The sequence below is a fragment of the Balearica regulorum genome, chromosome 1 (assembly GCF_011004875.1).
Source record: "Balearica regulorum gibbericeps isolate bBalReg1 chromosome 1, bBalReg1.pri, whole genome shotgun sequence".
Classification (NCBI taxonomy): Eukaryota; Metazoa; Chordata; class Aves; order Gruiformes; family Gruidae; genus Balearica; species Balearica regulorum.
The window spans coordinates 62,560,166-62,578,573 of NC_046184.1; the positions used below are offsets into that span (position 1 = coordinate 62,560,166).

At 38.2% G+C, this 18,408-nt stretch overlaps 1 protein-coding gene across 5 annotated transcripts in view; it reads right to left on the reverse strand.

Annotated features, from left to right (window-relative positions):
• MYBPC1 (myosin binding protein C1) overlaps window positions 1-18,408 on the reverse strand; it is a 78,473-nt gene that overhangs the window by 42,655 nt on the left and 17,410 nt on the right. For 3 of the 5 annotated variants that reach the window (XM_075755036.1, XM_075755042.1, XM_075755072.1), the window contains exons 2-8: window positions 14,800-14,832; window positions 12,846-12,887; window positions 6,930-6,965; window positions 5,598-5,633; window positions 2,913-3,017; window positions 1,334-1,482; window positions 855-972 (exon numbers count right to left, since the gene is read on the reverse strand). In XM_075755036.1, coding sequence (XP_075611151.1) covers window positions 855-972; window positions 1,334-1,482; window positions 2,913-3,017; window positions 5,598-5,633; window positions 6,930-6,965; window positions 12,846-12,887; window positions 14,800-14,832 — 519 coding nt within the window. The remainder of the gene's footprint in view (window positions 1-854; window positions 973-1,333; window positions 1,483-2,912; window positions 3,018-5,597; window positions 5,634-6,929; window positions 6,966-12,845; window positions 12,888-14,799; window positions 14,833-18,408) is intronic. The other 2 variants (XM_075755051.1, XM_075755062.1) reach the window with 1 other exon arrangement.

Consider the following 18,408-nt stretch of genomic DNA (forward strand, 5'->3'; position numbering starts at 1 on the left):
AATGGTGCTGATGCACAGCCGGTGGATGGATGCAGCCCGGCTGGCCCTGCCTCGCTGACCTCTGAGCCCACTCACCTACCTGTGCCCCTCAGGCTGTCAGTCAGCCGTCAAATGTCTCCTTAATTGTGACCGGCTTCCCCTGACTGGTGAATAAACAGTCCAGTCTCGGCCAGTTGGTAGGCGTGCTTTATGAGGGCAAACAACTATTTTGTCCACTGGCTGCTGGCCCTGGCATTTCGGAAGACATCCGTCTTTCTCAGGCCGATCGTGCAGGTATGTGTGTGCTGATGTGCTGGCAGAACTGCTCTCCAAGGAAAAGATAAGCCTGTGGGTTAACGTTTGCCAGAGTAAGGCCTTTTATAACACAGAAGTAGACAAAGGCACGACTCCCCGGTGCTCTCCACGTTGAGCTGGTTTTTATTTTGATGAGGAGTGGAAGAAATAGCTTTCTGGAGTATGATCATACCATGCCTGATCAGGGTGCAAAGCACTGGCGAGCCATGACCGTTCCGTGTCCCTCTGCTCAGACGCTGCCGGATGAAGCCTCTCTCTCTGAGTAGCCCTAAGCCCAGCTCTCTGTCTCATATGCCAGAGTCTGATTTGAATTCAATACTAGTCTTATCTGACTGCTTTTCTAATTTTTGGATAAATGTCTCACATGCTATCTATCCCAATGTTCATTTAAACAGTACATTACAGACACTTAAGAAAATTTTTTGAGCTCTATGCTAAAAATGTTCACTTTAAGCATTACTTCACTTAAAGGTTCTGAAAAAAATTAGGTGGCACTTCAGGTTGAAAAAAAAAAATAAAGAAATATTTATAAACCTTTACAGACACAAGTGGAATCTTACCTGTGACTTCAAGGTCAAAAGTGCAACTATCAAACTTGTCCTTATAAGATACTTCACAGCGATAGTTCCCTGCATAGTTTTCCTTAGCTTGAATGATATGCATCTCAAATGTATGAATCTAAAAATCGAACATAATTGTTCATTAGTGTGGGGATACATTTGCACAAAGCAGAAGTTAAAAGTTTAGTCTTTCAGACCTAAACCAGGAGCAAGGAATAACTTGAATAAAGGGCTCTGGAAAGAAACTGGAACGCAGAAATGGCAATGGAAGACTGATTTCCCCACCACTACTTGTCCTGTGCTGGGAAAGCAGAAAAGTCAGCTTCTGCAGAGGGTCAGACATCATCACTGAAATCTGCATGGGGAAGCCAGGGCTGGAATCCAACCAATTGCTCTTGAATTTCTACCTGTTATCTTAAACTGATCTTTAAGCTCTCTTTGGACCTTTGCTCCTGTAAGAAGGAAAAGCAAAGACGCACCTTACTGTGACGCTCAAAGGACTCTTTCAGCTGCAGGTGCTTCCCTGCTTTACTGGCCAGGTCCATCCATTTTCCTTTAAACCACTTAACATTTGGCTTTCGGAGAAGATCTTTGGCTTCTACTTTGGCTATAAATGTAATATTCCCACCTTTTAAAAAGAGAAAAGAATAATGCAGTCATTGAGGAACATGTGGTTGGTCAGTCATGTCTGCACAAGTTTCTTTTACTACTGCTCCTTCCAGTCTCCATGTGCTAGCTCTATCACGACGATAAGAATCAGATGGAGTCACACAGGCTACGAAAGTACTGCAGCGTTACAGAGAATAATGATTTTGGATCTGGAATCCTTCTGCCCATGTCAATGTGGAGCTTGAGATGCTGAGCAGCAGAATAAATTAGTTGAGGCAGAAGTCCTTGTTGTCATGGGCGGATTGTTCCCAATATTTGAACTTCCTTGCTTAAAACAAGCACAGGTGTTCCTAGGCTACCAGGCAGTTGGAACATGAATAAACTTCAGCCTGGAAAAGAAAGCCTGAAGCTCTTCATGCATTTCTATCATTAATTCTTTAAGCTGAGAAGGAAGGGGAAAGAGTCTTCTCTAGACAATAATTTGGGAATAGTAAAAGTTAGCTCAATTTTCAGAACACCACTGACCAGGCCCTCTTGGGTTTCCATCCTAACATTCATGGGTTCCAGAGGAGAATACATCTAACTCCTTACATTTATTTTCCAAATATATCCTCCCAAAATGCTCTTTTTATACTCAGAAACTGAGAATAATAATAGGCATGCATAACCCCCCCCCATCTGACCATGTCTTAGTGTATCCAAGTACACAACAGATACATTAAGTAGCCTGTACTGAACTTCTCACCATTGCTGCTACCCTGCTTAGGGTGCACCTACCTTACCATGATGGTATGGCTCAGGAGTGCAGTTTGGAAGTGAACATCCTAACCACCCTCATTTACAGTGCTCTGGTTCACAACACAAAAAGTCCTCACAGTGCTTGAACTGGCTTCCTCTGGGGTGGAATTAAAACCAAAGATGTGCTCTGAGAGTGTACCACCTGTGCTCCAACTGCTCATAGGTATATAGACCACTGGACTAAACCAGAGCTAGCCCAGACCAAATCCCCCAGAATGGTTACAGTGGGGGTGACCCTACCAGCTTCCCTACAGAGCTGCTCCTATTAGTCTACTTGCTAATTTACGCACCCGCCAATCTCTAAACTACGCTGCAGGCCTTTGGGTAGATCTTCCTGACGTATCAATAACAGTACAGCCGACAGCATCACAGTAACCAGCTCTCTTCTCCAGAAACTGTACCTCTTACCCATTGTGCTCAGTAAACTATTAGATTTCGAGCTTGTCTTGCGTGAAACAATTGGGTTTTGCTTCTCTTCGTGCAGTCCTTTTTGCCTTCGAAGAGTGGAGTTCACATCCAACTAAAATCCGTGAAGGTACTTGCAGCTGAGGGCAGAAGCTGAGAGTCACAGGAACTGCGCATACCATTCCCGGCTCTGCCTCAGTCTCTGTCTCTCTGGGACTGGCTTTTGATTTCTTCCTAAGCACTTACCAACACTCACTGAACCGCTCTGAGGTTTCTCAATGAATAAAGTGGATCTTTGGGAGTCATCATGTTTTTCTGTCTCTTCTGGAGTTCCTTCTCCAATAGACCATACTGAGATGCAGAGAGAGAGAGAGGGAAATGTCAGTCATCTGAGTGTGTTTTACTCCCTCCAAAATACACTTACCTGAACTTACTAAACTCTCTAACCCTATTACCTCTCTCTTCAGATGTCCTGAAAGATATGTAAGTTTTTGCTCACATTAACATCCATTGCTTGGCTGTCACATTGTGTACAGTTCCTGCAAGAACACTACCTCTGTGGTGACAGCAAATGAAACTACCAGGGAGGAAGAGAGGGGAACCTGATCAGCCAAGACGGGTACTGAGCAACTCGAATAGCACCAGCATTCAACCATGAGTGCTTTACGGAGGCAATGCGCAAGGGTCAGCTCTTTGTTTTTCAGAAGAGATAGAGGTTCTGAAAACACAAACAGCTATAAGCACAGACAAAACATGTATGATGCATAGTTTCGGTGGGTCTCTCTCAAGCCCAAACTCAGTCAATTGTACAAGCTAGTTTTTCCTTTTTGTCTGCAAAATACAGCAGGGGTGAAGCTTGCTTTTGAACTTTGTTCTCTTCTACCATGACAGAACCAGAGAGTTTGGGGATCAGTCAACACCATGTCCTGCCACGTGCATTGGCTGATATTTTACAGAAAAATAGCTTGTCAGATGGAAATGATTGTGTCATATGTTCAGACACAGCACCTTCTCTTCTGGAAATTGGGATTTTGGAACTGAAAAGGAACAACGGTACTGAGAGAAGCAGCAAGTGAGCAGTCTCCCCAGAACTGTACCAGCACAGCTGTGTGTTTCTGGTCTTTCTGCTCAACAGCCCTGGCTTTGCACTGTGCAGTTACATCTCAGGTAAATACATGCAAAACCATGGCAAAAGCTGATTCCTAACAGAAAAAGGCAGGGAGAGCAAGTCAGTGAACCATCTCTCTGTTACCTGTCTCCATTCTGCAGAGACGCAAAGCATGTGTTTCATTCCAAGTGAGAACTTGAGGAGTCCAAATGCCACATCTCCCATTTTTTTGAGGAGTTATCGCCAGTGCATAGGGGAAACTGAGTAAAGCCAGTGCTGCCCTGGTGGTACTGAAGAGCAAACCAAATGTGGAAATGTACAGCTATAATTAACGAAGCCATCTGTCTCTTTCAAATCAGAGTTGCATCTGCCTTGTTCCCCTTGAACTTGTAGTTGTTTCAGAATTGAAAGTAGCTTTTTATAGTATATCCAAGGCTCTTTTGGTTTTGGTTTCATAATTACCATAAATGAGGAACCAGTCACACAACACTTCTCACTTAGCCAAACCCCAATCTTGAAATTAAAAGTTCCTTTCCTTGCTCAGTATTTTCTGTAGAAACTCCTTTGCCGGAAGTCAGAATTATCTTTGTATTGTGTAGAGGTTACGGCTACAGGAACCTTTTTAACTTGTGAAAATTTCCATTGGTCACGAATGCAACACAACTCATGACAACCATGGGAAAATGCCACCAAACTGTTTTTGTTATCCTAAAGTCTATTAGGAATTTTAAAAAGGTGTAGAAATGCTAGACAGCTTTGCTCTAAAATCCTTGCCTTTCAGTCTTTCAGTGAATTATGAGCGGTGTGCCTAACACCTCTGTATATGTCTGCTTGTACAATATGTCTCACAGGTAAAGACGTTCATGTATATACACACATGTATATACACGTATATGAAAACATATACACAGACATACATGAACAGGAATATATATATAGATAAACATCTATATATACTCTCTATAATCCAGATGTTTAGATTGTGCCAGTACAACATGCTAGTATATGGAAACATAAGAACAAGTGATAGTTACTGATGTGAAGAGAATGATGTGACAATGCTCAGTACAGGACCCAGTCTCGTGCAGTAACAAACCTAACACGCCACGGGGTGAAATGGAAAAAGGATATTAATAAATGGAAGAAGCTTACATAGAGTCATTAAACCGGTACGACATAAAATAACACCTAAATATTATCGTCTTCTTTAGATATTAACATTATCCTATTTATTAAACAAACAGAACAAAACGTGGGTTTGACGTTGGCTCGTGGGCTGGCATAGGCGGCTATGCCAGGTCAATAACCATGGTTGAAGTACCTGCTGCTCATTTTGTTCCAGAGGCTGCAAATCCTGAAACCACAAAAGTGGGTGTAGTATGCGTTACCTGCCAGGGTAGGAAGAAAGAAGTTATGACTTTGCTAAGTTTTCCCCTCCGTCCTTTGGGCTCTGAGAAGAAGCCATTCTCCTACAGTCTCCTGGGGCCTGTGTGTGGGATTCAGGTAAGTCACCCTGTAGGCTGAGGAGGAAGGGAATAGCTGCGTATCTATCTATATGGAAATAGATATAGATAGATAGGTATGTATGTATGTGTAAAATGCTGATGCGTGTCCTGTCTTGTGCAGCAGAGCCTTCTCTTACTCTGGTTTAGCTGCTAGAAACCTATTTGCTCTGATACTTAAAAGCATTTCAACGGTTTCAGTTTGATACTCTATAAACAATGAAAATAAAATTAAATGCTATCTTTAAGAAATAAAGTATTAATAATAATCATGTTATGTAAATTTTGGAGTCTTTCATCATGTTTTTCAGGAGGTCTCACCTGAATCTTTTCTTTCCGCTGGCTTAGACATCCCATCTGAAAGGGAAGAGCAATTTAGATGACACCAGCTCAGAGATCACAGTCTAACTGACCTCAGATCATTGGGATTTTAAGAACATTGATTCTTCATGCAAGAAGATTAGACTATTTAGGATCAAACCCATGAAGAACTACTTGAATACCAGAAAAAGGAAGTGAAAAGCTTAGGGGGAAAAAAAAAAAAAAGCAGAAATCTTTCCCCCTTTTCTCTAGAAAATCTAAATTAGTTTAGTTTCATTCCCATTCAAGATTTCCTTTTTAGTAGTTCATATTTAGAAGGGTTCCATGAAGCTGATGTTTTTTCCATGATTTGTGTAGTTCCATATAAGAGATGAATTTATGTGGTTCTATATTTATCTGAGGGGACAGTACTTTGAATTATTTAAATAGTCTATTTATTTACCCAGGTTGAGCAAAATAATTATAACTAGTTAAAATTAAACTGTAGGGTTTTGTGATTTACAGTGTTTTTTATATATTTAGCTTTTACCAATGAGGTCCTCTAGTACTGTAAATCAATGTACTGCTACTGACTTTACAGGTGACTTTCAGCCCAAAGTTAATAATGCAAATAAATTCTTTTGGGAGAAAGCAAGAAAATGTGATTATTTAGGGCAGTGAAGATAATTAAGAGCATGTTTTTCATTTGACACACTGCAAAGCATTTTCCAGTGTTCAAAATTTCTGTTTCATCCACAGTTTATTTTTAAAAAACTGTATTAAGCAAGCAATGGAGAAATTTTGCCCGTGTCACATCTATCATGATGGACCCCTGTGCTGTTGCTTTTCTTTTACTGCCAACTACCAAGGACATTTTATCTGCCAGCTTGGTAGCAATGGCGTGGAGCAGTACCTTCAAACTAACTTGTAGGTCATATGGCCTAAGGTGAGGTGATAAACAATTATGTGGATAAACCTGTTTTGAAGTCATAAGGCGTCTGTTTTATTTGTAATTCTTGAATTTGCTTTCAAGACTAACCTTAAAAACGCACTCCATGTTTGTCTATAGGAAAAGATAAGGGGAGTTGCTTTCAGAGCTGCTAGCTGATATTTTACCTTCCAATGGCAGAAGTTCTACCAAAGATCTCAAGACAGGACTGGAAAGGAACATATCTGGTATGAAGGTCTTGTACTTCTGAAGAGAGACTAATTTAATGTAGGGCGCTTCAAAAAGCTTTTTCTCTAATTAGTATGTTTTGAGTTCAGTCCAACGGTTTGGACTCTTTCTTCATTAATAGTCAAGAGAAAAATACATACATACATACACACACAAAGCACTATCACACTCCTAACCTGCTGGTGGAGTACTAACTGAAGTGTCATCTTCATCTGTGAAAAGAGATACAAATAGAAAAGTACATAAAGAAACTGAAAGCACAGACGACCATCTGCTTTAAAACAACTAAGTGAAAAAGTAAAACCTGCAAAAGAAAGGGAAAGAAGTCATAATAGTCAGGAGCATTCACAATGGAAGCTTCAAACTGATGAAGAAAGCTTTGCATAATTCAGTAGCTGAAATGGTAAACCTTAATGTTTCAAGCAAGTAAAAGAAAAATGAGATGTGGACTGTGATCTATTATTAAATCATGAGTTTATATGAAAGCTGCTGAGTGGTTCTGTTTGTTAGAGATGTAATCCACAGTAAATACAAAAAAAGCCACAATGAAATCAAGGTCAATCACATATCTGACCTGAGGAAGATGCCATTTCTCTGATGTCCATGTCTGCAATTAAAATGTGCACCATATATGCATTCAGCATCATTAAATCAAGATATGCAACAGTTAAAAATAGTCCCCTATATTTATACTTTGTAACTTCTGTATTAGAAAATTAATTTAAAATACAAGGAATAAACAACTCATTTTTTTTCCCATATTATAGGAGAATAATATAAAATGAGGACAGAATTATTATCATCACACTGGATTTTCCTTTTAATCACACTAACAGTTGACCGTCCTTGGGTATTAAATCACTACAAGAAATTGTTATCCAGGTATTTTAAAATGTTTAATCTCATAAAATACCTTGAGGTATACATTTATGTAAATCAAAAGCCTGAAAAAACATAAAACTGGCATTAAACCTGAAATACAGTAATCATGATTATTAGAAAACCAGAATAAGGAAAAGATTATCTTTATAAGAGTCTTCTACATCTCTTTGAATTTTAGATGCTGACTAGAGACCTCAGAGATACCAGGTTTTGATAAAAATATGCAGAAAGTCTTAGTGTCTTAAAAGCCTAATGGTAAAAAAAAAAATAAAAATTACCAATGTAGTATTTGAATACACTAGACATATTTAGGATTTAATACATATGTAATGTAAAGGTAACATGTCTTTTATATGGTATCAGAAAATCATCTCATTTCAAAGTGAAAGAAAAGACAGTTGAATAAGAACAACTTTGGAAAAATATTAACCCACATTTTTAAAGAGCCTTTTTTTTTTTTAGATTTTAGATTTGGCTTTCCAGAATCAAATTTTAACTCTGAAGTTATCCTTTGATTTTGACCTTAAAGTTATAATTTGTCTATGTTTTCTCACAGACAAATGTAATAATTATGACCAAACCACATAAAACATATAGTTGCATTTTTGTAAATATTGGTCATATTAATTTTTTATACTTCCTTAACCACTGAAGGCTAATTGGAAGTCTGTTAATATAACTTAACTATTTAGCCATAACATTTTACTCATTCCTTTTTAATGATTCATCAAACTTCTTTTTAAAAATCCCCTGGGAGGAGGATGTCAGTTGTAGGTCTACACATGAAGGATTAATGTGTTATCTTAAAAAAATTATTTCTTACTCATAGCAAAAAAAATAAAAAAATTGTTTAGTGGAAGAGCTGTCACACCTGCATCATCCAATGGCATAAGCAGACGTTGAAGATGTTGATTTTCAGTGAAAGCACAGTAATGATAAAATCATGGCAGATGTTTTAACATATTGTGCTAGCAACTAAATGAGTGCCAGGCTAAGTAATTCCACTGCAAATCTTTCTCCATATTTCATGAAAGTATAAAGTGTACTTCCAGCTCTTTTTGTCAATAATGTCACCATTGATGTATATGAGGGCTTGAAGAAGTACTGAATATTCTCTCTGGCTAGAAAAAAATGATTAAGCATTTGATGTGATGCACCCTACATGATGATGTATAATAATCACATTATTAAAGGACTACTCTATTTGACTCCTATTTTCTTTAAATGTTTGAAAAAGTAAAATAACAAAAAGATGGTATTAGTTTTGCAGAGGGATTGCTGAGGTTTCTTCAGGGTAATCTATCATTTTTCAAACAAAACATTAACATCAAACACAAACAAATAAACACAAACAAACATTTCAGAAGTATCAAAATGAAAGCATGTGCTGTAAATGGAAAGAGTATGAAAACAATACATGCAAGTAGGATTGTTGTGACAAATGGGTAATTATCAATCCATAACTCCATGTATTGAATAAATATGAAAAACGGTTCAACAGCGATAACTGATTTGCTTTCTGTGATGACTGATTTTCTATGCTAGCAATAAATTCTTTTTAAAGGTAACAAAAATCACAAAAATACCAGACCTACCAGTAGAACTATGATAATTAGTTCACTATCCTTATCTTCTGCAAATAAACTTTTAATCAAATACATTTAGCAATCTGTGCATGACAAGAGCTAGGTGTGAAGAAATCGCTTTGCTCATCTGACAGTAGGTCTATAGGATGTATTACTCTACAAAGATTTTTGTTCTTTGCCTTCTGTTCATCTATGACACATTTCATTAACTAATAGGATATTTATGTTTATTTCCTTGCAGCTAAATGATCACATTAACTGAGGACCAGGCCTCTTGGAGCTCCATCAGGAGGAGAGTCTTGTAGGAGGAAAGTACAGTCCATATCTCAGAAGTAGCTAATGTAAAACTTTTTTATACTCACAGTTAGTGAGTATACCTCAATATTAAAATTTCTGACTGCTGACACAGCAAGAGTGTAGAAAAATCTCTCAAAATATAGGTAATAACTACTGATTTATGTATGAACTACTGATACCAAAAATTTTAGATCTTCTTTCCCTTGATGTGAAATCTTCCACACAAAAGTGGAAGCTGCTCTTCTGACTTCAGTCACATTGTTGATAAACTTAATGTTTTGCAGAAGTGATAAAATCATATTAATGTATTGTTTTACTTTTCTGGTTTTTAGCTGTTTAAAAGAAGACTTGAAAGCCATGTGTCAATGTCAAAAGCTGGGTGCTACAGAACTGAACAGGAGAATTTTGGAATTGACTCCACTGGAGCAGGATCTCGAACTTGATTTAATCCACTAACAGAGCCGGTAAACTAATTAATCTTTCTTTGTTGTTGTTGCCTGTTCTCACACACCGATGACCACGGGAGAGACCTGACAGGTGTATATAGGCAGAGTGGTGAACAGGGGGCAGACACTGTTTTGCAGCTGCAGGTGACTTCAGAGTGCCTTGACATTTACCTGTGCTACTGCACACCGGAGCGAGTGTTCAAGGCCACGGCAGGAGGTAGATAAGCACCACGAAGAGCGAACCCTTGTCTTCATGGTCCATAAATAAATACAGAGTAACTCAACGAACTGGCTGAATCATTTTGGTTTATGCTGAAATTGCCAAGAGTTTGAGTTGCCTTCAATTACCCATCTGATTTGTAAAGAGTATGCAGCAGTCCCATCGAGGGGACTTGGCACTATGGAAATGGTAAACGAAGCACGTACATACGGCAATGGAAGTTTTAGTAGAGAGACGAATGGATAAGTGAAACCTGAAAAAATACAAGGATGAAGCATGCGAACATTTTAGTAGATGGTTGGATGGAACCTAGAGAAAAAGGTATCGGTAAAACATGCAGAAATTTTAGTAGCTCTCTGAATGGCTGGATGTGACCTAAAAAAGGAATGAGCAAATTGATATTAAAATTCAGTTATTATTCCAGCTAGTGGGAACACAGTTATAATGACATTCAGTATGTAAGATAATGCTAAAATTAAAAACAAAGGCAGAAGAGTTGAAATTGAATGAGTATGGGATAACATAGTCAATTTGGTGGGATTTCTGCTGAGTCACTTTTTTTCTCTGAAAATAAAATGGATGATCATACATATCCTGAATTTTTTACAACATTAGTTCAGATATTTTTGAAACTAGAAATGGTATAAAAGTTTATTCTGTGCAAGAAAATTTTATTTTTGCTGCTCTGATCTACTAATTTACATTGAAATAACCACAAGATAACAAAGAATTTATCACAGTCTGCCATTTCTTAACTTTACGGAGAACATAAAGGAACACAAATATGTAATTTCACACAGACAATAACTACTAAAAAGAAATAGAACAGTAAACCAGACACACAGATAGGTATACTTTATCTTCCTAACTTCTGCTGTTAACTTCGTCTTAGAAATGAGGTGAAAATTATGGACTATGTGGTTTACGTGGACTACCACGCTTTCTTTCCTAGCTGCCAGGTTCCAGCACAGCCTGACTGTGGTGCAGAGAGGGGCTGTCCCAGGTTCCTGTGGTGTGCTGTTTCTTACAAATTATCAGCAAAAAGGTCACAACTGGTAACACACAGGTATTGTAGAATCGCTGTGGAATTCAGACATGAAATCCTTCCCATCTCATCCCATTCAGGGAAGTACCCAAATCTGTTACTTCTGAAGCTACAGAAACAGTTTTCTAAATAGCTTATACAGAAGTTAACCTCTAGCTGCTTCTGTCCTCATTTCCTTGTTGAACTGCTCATTTTCTAGCATACATGATCTTGGACACATTGGAAAAATGGAACCTTTTCCCATTTTGTGAATTATGCTCACCATTATAAAGGTTTTCTTCTGGCAGACAAACATGAAGGAATCACTCTAAGAAAATATGCCTTGCCTTACTTGGTGATATTCTGCAACAAACAGGAGCTGATAGGAAAAAATGCACTATACCTAATTAAAAAAACCAACAACAACAACAACAAAAAATCCAACAAAAAAAACTACTGAGTGTCTGGCAATGACATCTGCATTGCTTTGCAGAGGTGACAGTTTCACCGGAGGGTGTCGTAAGGTTATTCTTTCCACATATTGGTATTCAGACTTTCACTTGAATTCTTACTGAGGCAGCTGCTGCCACCATGGACTGAAACTGGAAACACTTCCCACCCTAGGATCTCAAACAATTTTTTTGGTAGCAAAATCCTCCTAGACAGGGTAAGCACCAAGAAAGTATTTTTGCCCTTAGGAAGCACCTGTGTTCTTCACTAAATTCAAAACAGAAACATAATCGTAATAATGTATAAAAAGATAATAGAAGTATTTGATAAGATACCTACCATGTTTTCTTTTTTATTCAGTAAAATGTAGACTTGTAAGCAGTGGGGAAAACACCATTCATGTTCAGTTTGGGAACAAACATTTCTTTCATATCAAAATTAAAGCAAGCAGAAGTAACTGCTGGAATAGCTTGAGGCAAGACCTTCATCTTTTTTCCTATCATTAGGCATGCAAATCAATCCTGAATTGTGTTTCCATTACGAAGATGACAGATTTGATTACTCACACAAAATTTTGTGTGTCAAAATAATTGCTCAATGCAAAAGTAGCTGGCAAAATAACATGCACTGAATCTTGGTTCAGCATTTTTATTTTCAAAGGGGTACTTCAGTCACACACTCTCAGTGTTTATATTTTGACTTTGCTGAGAAAAATAGCCATGCATGCCTTTGCCAAATAAATCTGCAAGTATCAAGTGTGCATCCAGTCTGTCTAAAAGGCAAGATTTTGTCTGGAAGAGACCAAAAGACATAATACATTTTCAGGCAAGCCATTTCTTGATTTAAAATCTACCAATGTGCATAGTACCTGAGTTTTAGCAAGCTTGGTCAGTGTCAACATCCAGGCTCAGTTAAATGTGGCTTTCTGCTCATGCAAATCACTTGAAATTTGATGTATTAGTTAACAGTCTATATAAATACTGTTGCTAAAGCGTCAGATACACATAAGTATCATAATTTCCTTGTGCTGGATAAGTCATGCAGAAAAAGGATCCAGGAAGCTTCACATCACACTTCTGAAATTTGGCACCAAAATTCTGAATTAAAGCTCAAGCAATCCAGCATCAGAACAGCATTTAGGAATGTTTTCTTTACTACCCATTTTTAAAATATGATTTCAGACTCACCTTTACCCTTTCCAGTTCCACCTTCCTGTGGTGTTTTTTGTTCTGTGTAGGAAGTACAAGTATATTTTTGAGAGGATCTTAAAGTAAAAAGAAAAACTTACACAGCATTAAAAAATACAGCAATATTGTGAGTTCTGCTAGTATTGAAAAACCAAAATTAAAGAATTATTGATATATGTGTATATGTAATATACAGTTGTAATCCCATAAAGCATTTTACAACTCTGTGCATATCAATGCATTTTCTATGTTTTGAACAAGTTGTAGAAGTTGTTGATGTTCCTGTACTCAGTGGAAGAAAAAGATTGAGTTTTTTAGAAGTAGTGATTCTTAGTCTCTTGTTCTTGGGCTTATTTACAAAAGCCTTTGAAATGAGTTACATATCATTGTTAATTTGAATGGAATCGGATCAGACATGAGATACTGCCAAATATTAATAGTTCCCAGAGCTCCATCACCCTAATTGGTTTATCCTTAAGATAAAGTACACCACAGAAAGAGTGTATTGAGGGTGTTCAGTTAAGAATTAACTTTATCATAACCTTCATTATCATTGTAATCTTTCCTAGGCTAATTGGTTTCCGTTTTCTTGATCAGAAGAGCTGTCAGCTTGTCCTCTACTCCAAGCAGGTGTATGTGAATTATCTTTGACCTCACATGTATAAGAAAACTCGGACTGGTTTTTTTTTTCAACAAAATAAAAATTTCGATGTTGCTTTTATTTCAGGACTTGATAGGATTCCTATTCTCTTTGGTTTCCCATCTCATTCAATTTGCGTACAAGGCAATTTAGAGAGTTGTTAAATCACATGAATTGTACTGTCTTCAAGGTGTAAACACTCAATATTTTATTGCCTGTGAAAAATGACTTTCTGTGGCAAACTTACCTGTCAAGTGCCTGATAGAACATGGGTTTGGATGAGGGTCAACGGACTAACATTGTTGAGATGGAGCTTCTAAACATGAAACTTTTAAACATGAAACTCCTCGTGGCAAATGATACTACTACCTCCAGACTTTGTCATTTTTTAATGAAAGAGTCTATCATTTAAACAAAAATGCCTTGAATCAGCCTTGTAAAATGCCAGTTTGCAAAACTGTAAGTAAGTCCAGGTTTAACACCTGGAGAGTATTTATTCTGCTTGGCATTGCTGTTGAGCTACACAGAGGATAAAACTCACCAGATGGTTACATTGAACATGCATAATGGATATATGTATTAACTAACATCTGAGAATATAACTCAAGTTACTCAATGCAAACCAAACCCACAAGGCAAAGGCTTGCCTACCTCTACCTTTACCTGAAACCCTGGTCCTTATGAATGAGTTTCACCTCACCTAACTTTGGCTTCCTGGAAGTTATTCACCCACTCCAATCTAGACAACCAAAGTCCTCAGGGCAATTCCCGATACATAGACATCCGGTGACATTTTAGATAGGTTATTCAGGAAATGGCCAGTGGATGAGCGTGTATGGCCCAGGATCTGCTCCATTGGTTATGGGTGGAGCACTGTTAAACAACTTAGACAAGATACCTAATCTTAGAAAAGGCTAAAATTAGGTGAAATGAATCCCATGCTTGATTCTGTCAAGTTTACTCACAGAGTACCTTCGAGGAGAAATGAAAGGCAATATTTTGGTAATTACATGCTTTTCAGCATCCAAGGAGACAGCATAATTTAGCCACAGAATTTAAGCATTTTCTCGCATACTAAAGGACATTTTCATCATTATGCAAACAAGTGTCTCGCAAAAAAGAATTGAGCCTGAAAAATCAACATTCAGGCAAAATGAAGTGAGAATATCCTATTTGGGCAGGGTTTTTTTACTTTTCTTACTATCCTCTCACTTTCAAAGGGACAATGAGCACAAATCATATTATGGCTATACAGTATCTAGTTTCATGCAACATGTTAGTGTTACAGCACAAATTAGCACTTTTTACACTAACCTGGAGCTGGTGGTGCACTTTCCGTTTCAGTCTCTGAAAAATGAGAAGACAGATATTCAGCTTCAAGTAAAAGCAAATATTTTTCACACATTTGGTATATGCTTGTTGAATTTGGACCCAGTTTGAGTTCATTTAATATTTTAATGCAGTTCTCAATTTTTTCCTGATTTCACACATGCCACACATGGCATCTTCAGAGTGACGTGGTCAGAGGCCTAAAGCTTATGCTGTGTGAAGAGAGGGTACTGGACTTGTTCAGTCTGGAGAGATATAATACTCATAGAATCACAGAATCCTTTAGGTTGGAAAAGACCTTTAAGATCATCAAGTCCAACTGTTAACCTAGCACTGCCAAGTCCACCACTAAACCATGTCCCTAAGCACCACATCTACATGTCTCTCACCTCCAGGGATGGTGAGTCAACCACTTCCCTGGGCAGCCTGTCCCAATGCTTGACAACCCTTTTGGTGAAGAAATTTTTCCTAATATCTAATCTAAACCTCCCCTGGCACAACTTGAGGCCATTTTCTCTTGTCCTACTTCTTGTTACTTGGAAAAAGAGACCAACACCCACCTGGCTACAACCTCCTTTCAGGCAGTTGTAGAGAGCAATAAAGTCTCTCCCTGACATGTAGGTCATCTACCTGCATGCATTCATATTAACTCATATAGGTGGGCCCCAGTATATATTGGGACCTTTTGGCAATTCCAGTTTAGGCCAATTCTGGAATATCATGGAATTCAAGTTGAATTTCAAGTTTGGGTTTGATTTGTTTAAGTCAATTGGTCTTGAAACTATGCTTAAATGTGTAACTTACCACATTGATATGCTTCTGTCAGTTGATAGCCTATGTTTAAGCAAACTTTCCATCAACTGGAATAATACCTGAGCTGACTTCAATTGTGAAATGTAATGGATCCATTAACTGAGGAGGATCATGCACAGAGAATCCAGAGACGTTAATATAATTTTCACCACACCGTTAGATCTAAGTTCAGTGTTCAGTGCAAGCAGAAAGTAAAACAATCAGCTTAACTGCTTTGCATAGGACCTACAGTATGTTTGGATTTTCTTTCTTTCAGTCATGGTTTTTAATCTAAACCACTTCCCTTTCAGATGTGTGATACAAAACCCAGGCTTTTTATCTTATTTAAATGTTATCCTTTTGGGATGACATGTTTTTCGATCTAAAAACATAAGAACAAATGAACTAGATAAAATTCATTTTTGAAATGTTAAAGGAAGCATATTTTCAACCTGCAAAAGCTTTAGGACTCTAAACTGGTTGAAAATAGTAATATTTATTTGAGATAGTGCACTGATTTACAGTTCAACTACTTGCAACAAGCAAAGATTTAAAAGGTTGAAATCCTTAACTGTAACATTAGATGGCTCTTACTAACCTTTGTCATGTTATGGGGATTAACATTTGGGACCCCACCTCAGCTCATATTCAGGAAATAAAGTTTCAATTTCTGTCACATAGAAATGCTGGTAAGGCTATTCCTCTGCACTCAGGTCTAAATATAACTGAAACATACTTCTCATTCTTAATAACTCCATTTAATGTTTAAAAGGAAGGAATACTTTTAGTACAAATATAATTTTAAGCTGAATGTGTGAATTTGATATGGTTTAGGAACTTCCAGCCACATACATGGTCACTATAGCAAATTCTTATAGAGGATTCAAAAAGAATCCCTTGCTACAGGGAAAGAGTTCAGTGCTGCCCATCTGCACATTCTGGTCACAGCACCCATCATACGGAATAAAAGGCCCACAGACACAGAGCCTGATAATAATAAAATAATTTTACTTAGGTTCATAGCAATTTATTTTCTGTGCTCTAATTATGAAAATACTAAGTTTTATTTTGTGGCCTAGGAAAATATGAAAAATTTTCGTATATAATATGAAAAATCCACCACAAAAAGTACACTTTGGAACATATCCCCTTTACTACCATGACATTTCTCACTGCTTCCACTGAGAACAAAACAACATCACTGTGGCCTGGAAGTCTATTTCTTGCATGGAAAAATAATGGCAGAAAATTATTGACTGTGTGCTTGTCTTTTTGAAATTTAATAGCTAGAAACAGGGATTATTCTTATGAACACTGAATTAGAAAATTCCCCCTGACTCACAAGCAGGAGCCACAAATTTATAAAGAAAAGCTCACCAAACTAAGCACTTTCCAGGCTCAGGTGAAAGGGTTATGAGCCTTTTGAGGGACTTGCCTTGAGTTTTTCTTTTAATTTGAAAAGTATTTCATGGCTTCATCACACAGCGGTGTTGGTCAGAAATCATACATCTTTCTAGTCCTGTCTTATCTAGCAGTAGGCACAGATGTTAGCCAAAAATCTACAGCACAGACCAGACCTGAAACACTGCTATTATAGTCTAAACTTTGTCTCATACTTGCAGACGTACAAGGAAATATTCAAAAGCTGAGCAATGTTATGGGCAACCTACTCTAGTTGACCCTATTCCTAGCAAGGAGGTTGGACTAGACAATCTCCAGAGGTCCTTTCCAACCTCAACTATTCTGCAGTTCTGTGGTGGGATGATGACTGAACCTAGGCCAAGAAGTCAGTGGTTTCTTTATTAAACCGTAGTTCAAGGCTGTTTCGGCTACTGCTAGGAAAACTGAGGCAAGAACTGAGCTCAGAGGAGAGACCTCAAGTGTGGTGTGGGATGAAGAAAGGAAGGTAGAGAGTTCAGGCACTGGGGGTGGCAGAGACATGGGAGATACTTCAACATAATCTTTTGGAGATGTGCGAACCCTTTCATGGTCATGCTTGGCTTACAGTTCCATTCCTGAGGACAGCCAGGAAAAAACCCATTAATAGCACCGAGTAGTTTCCACCTCCCCAAAGAATGATAGCCTTCTCTGGCTGACCTCTGCAACAGGCTTGTCAGCCAGGAAAGGGCTCCGTGCACTTAACCAGCAGCTTACTGTTGTGCTCCTTCCCCAGGAGGCATGCTCACTGGAGTCCCCAGATGCCATTCCCGACAGCCCCATTGCCTAATATGGTGCTCTGTCAAGGCATCGTCAGGGGGGCTGGTGGTGGAGAGAGTGTTGCCTCCACCATGCACTCCTCAGCCCTTTGGGAGAAGTGTTCTTCACTGGGTTGTAACGATGCCTCTTGAGGTACAGGGGATAGAGGATGTTGAAGGTCCAGTTACCGCTGGTTTGATACCATATGTCAACTGGGCTTTCTGCTAAGCAACTAAAGTTAACTTCTTGCTCACAGTTTCTAAAAGGTAATGGTCTCTTCTTAGCAATTCTATATTTAAGAAGCCAAGAATGTTGCATTTCAGTGGATTGTGTCATGCTAAACACAGACCTTGGGTTATTCATTGGTTGTGAAACTTGTAAAGCAGCTGGCTATGTATAATTCTAGAGCAAGAAAAGGAGTTAACTTAGCAGTCCTTTCTACATGGCTACTCAGAAAGGTTAGTATATTAAGAAGTGTAGTTAGCAAATAAAGTGAAAGCACAACTGTCACTTAGATAACATCTCCAGAAATGCTTTCATGCCTCAGCCATGTCATGAGATGCATTCAGGATCCAGTTTGACATAGGATATGAGCACTTAGAGCCA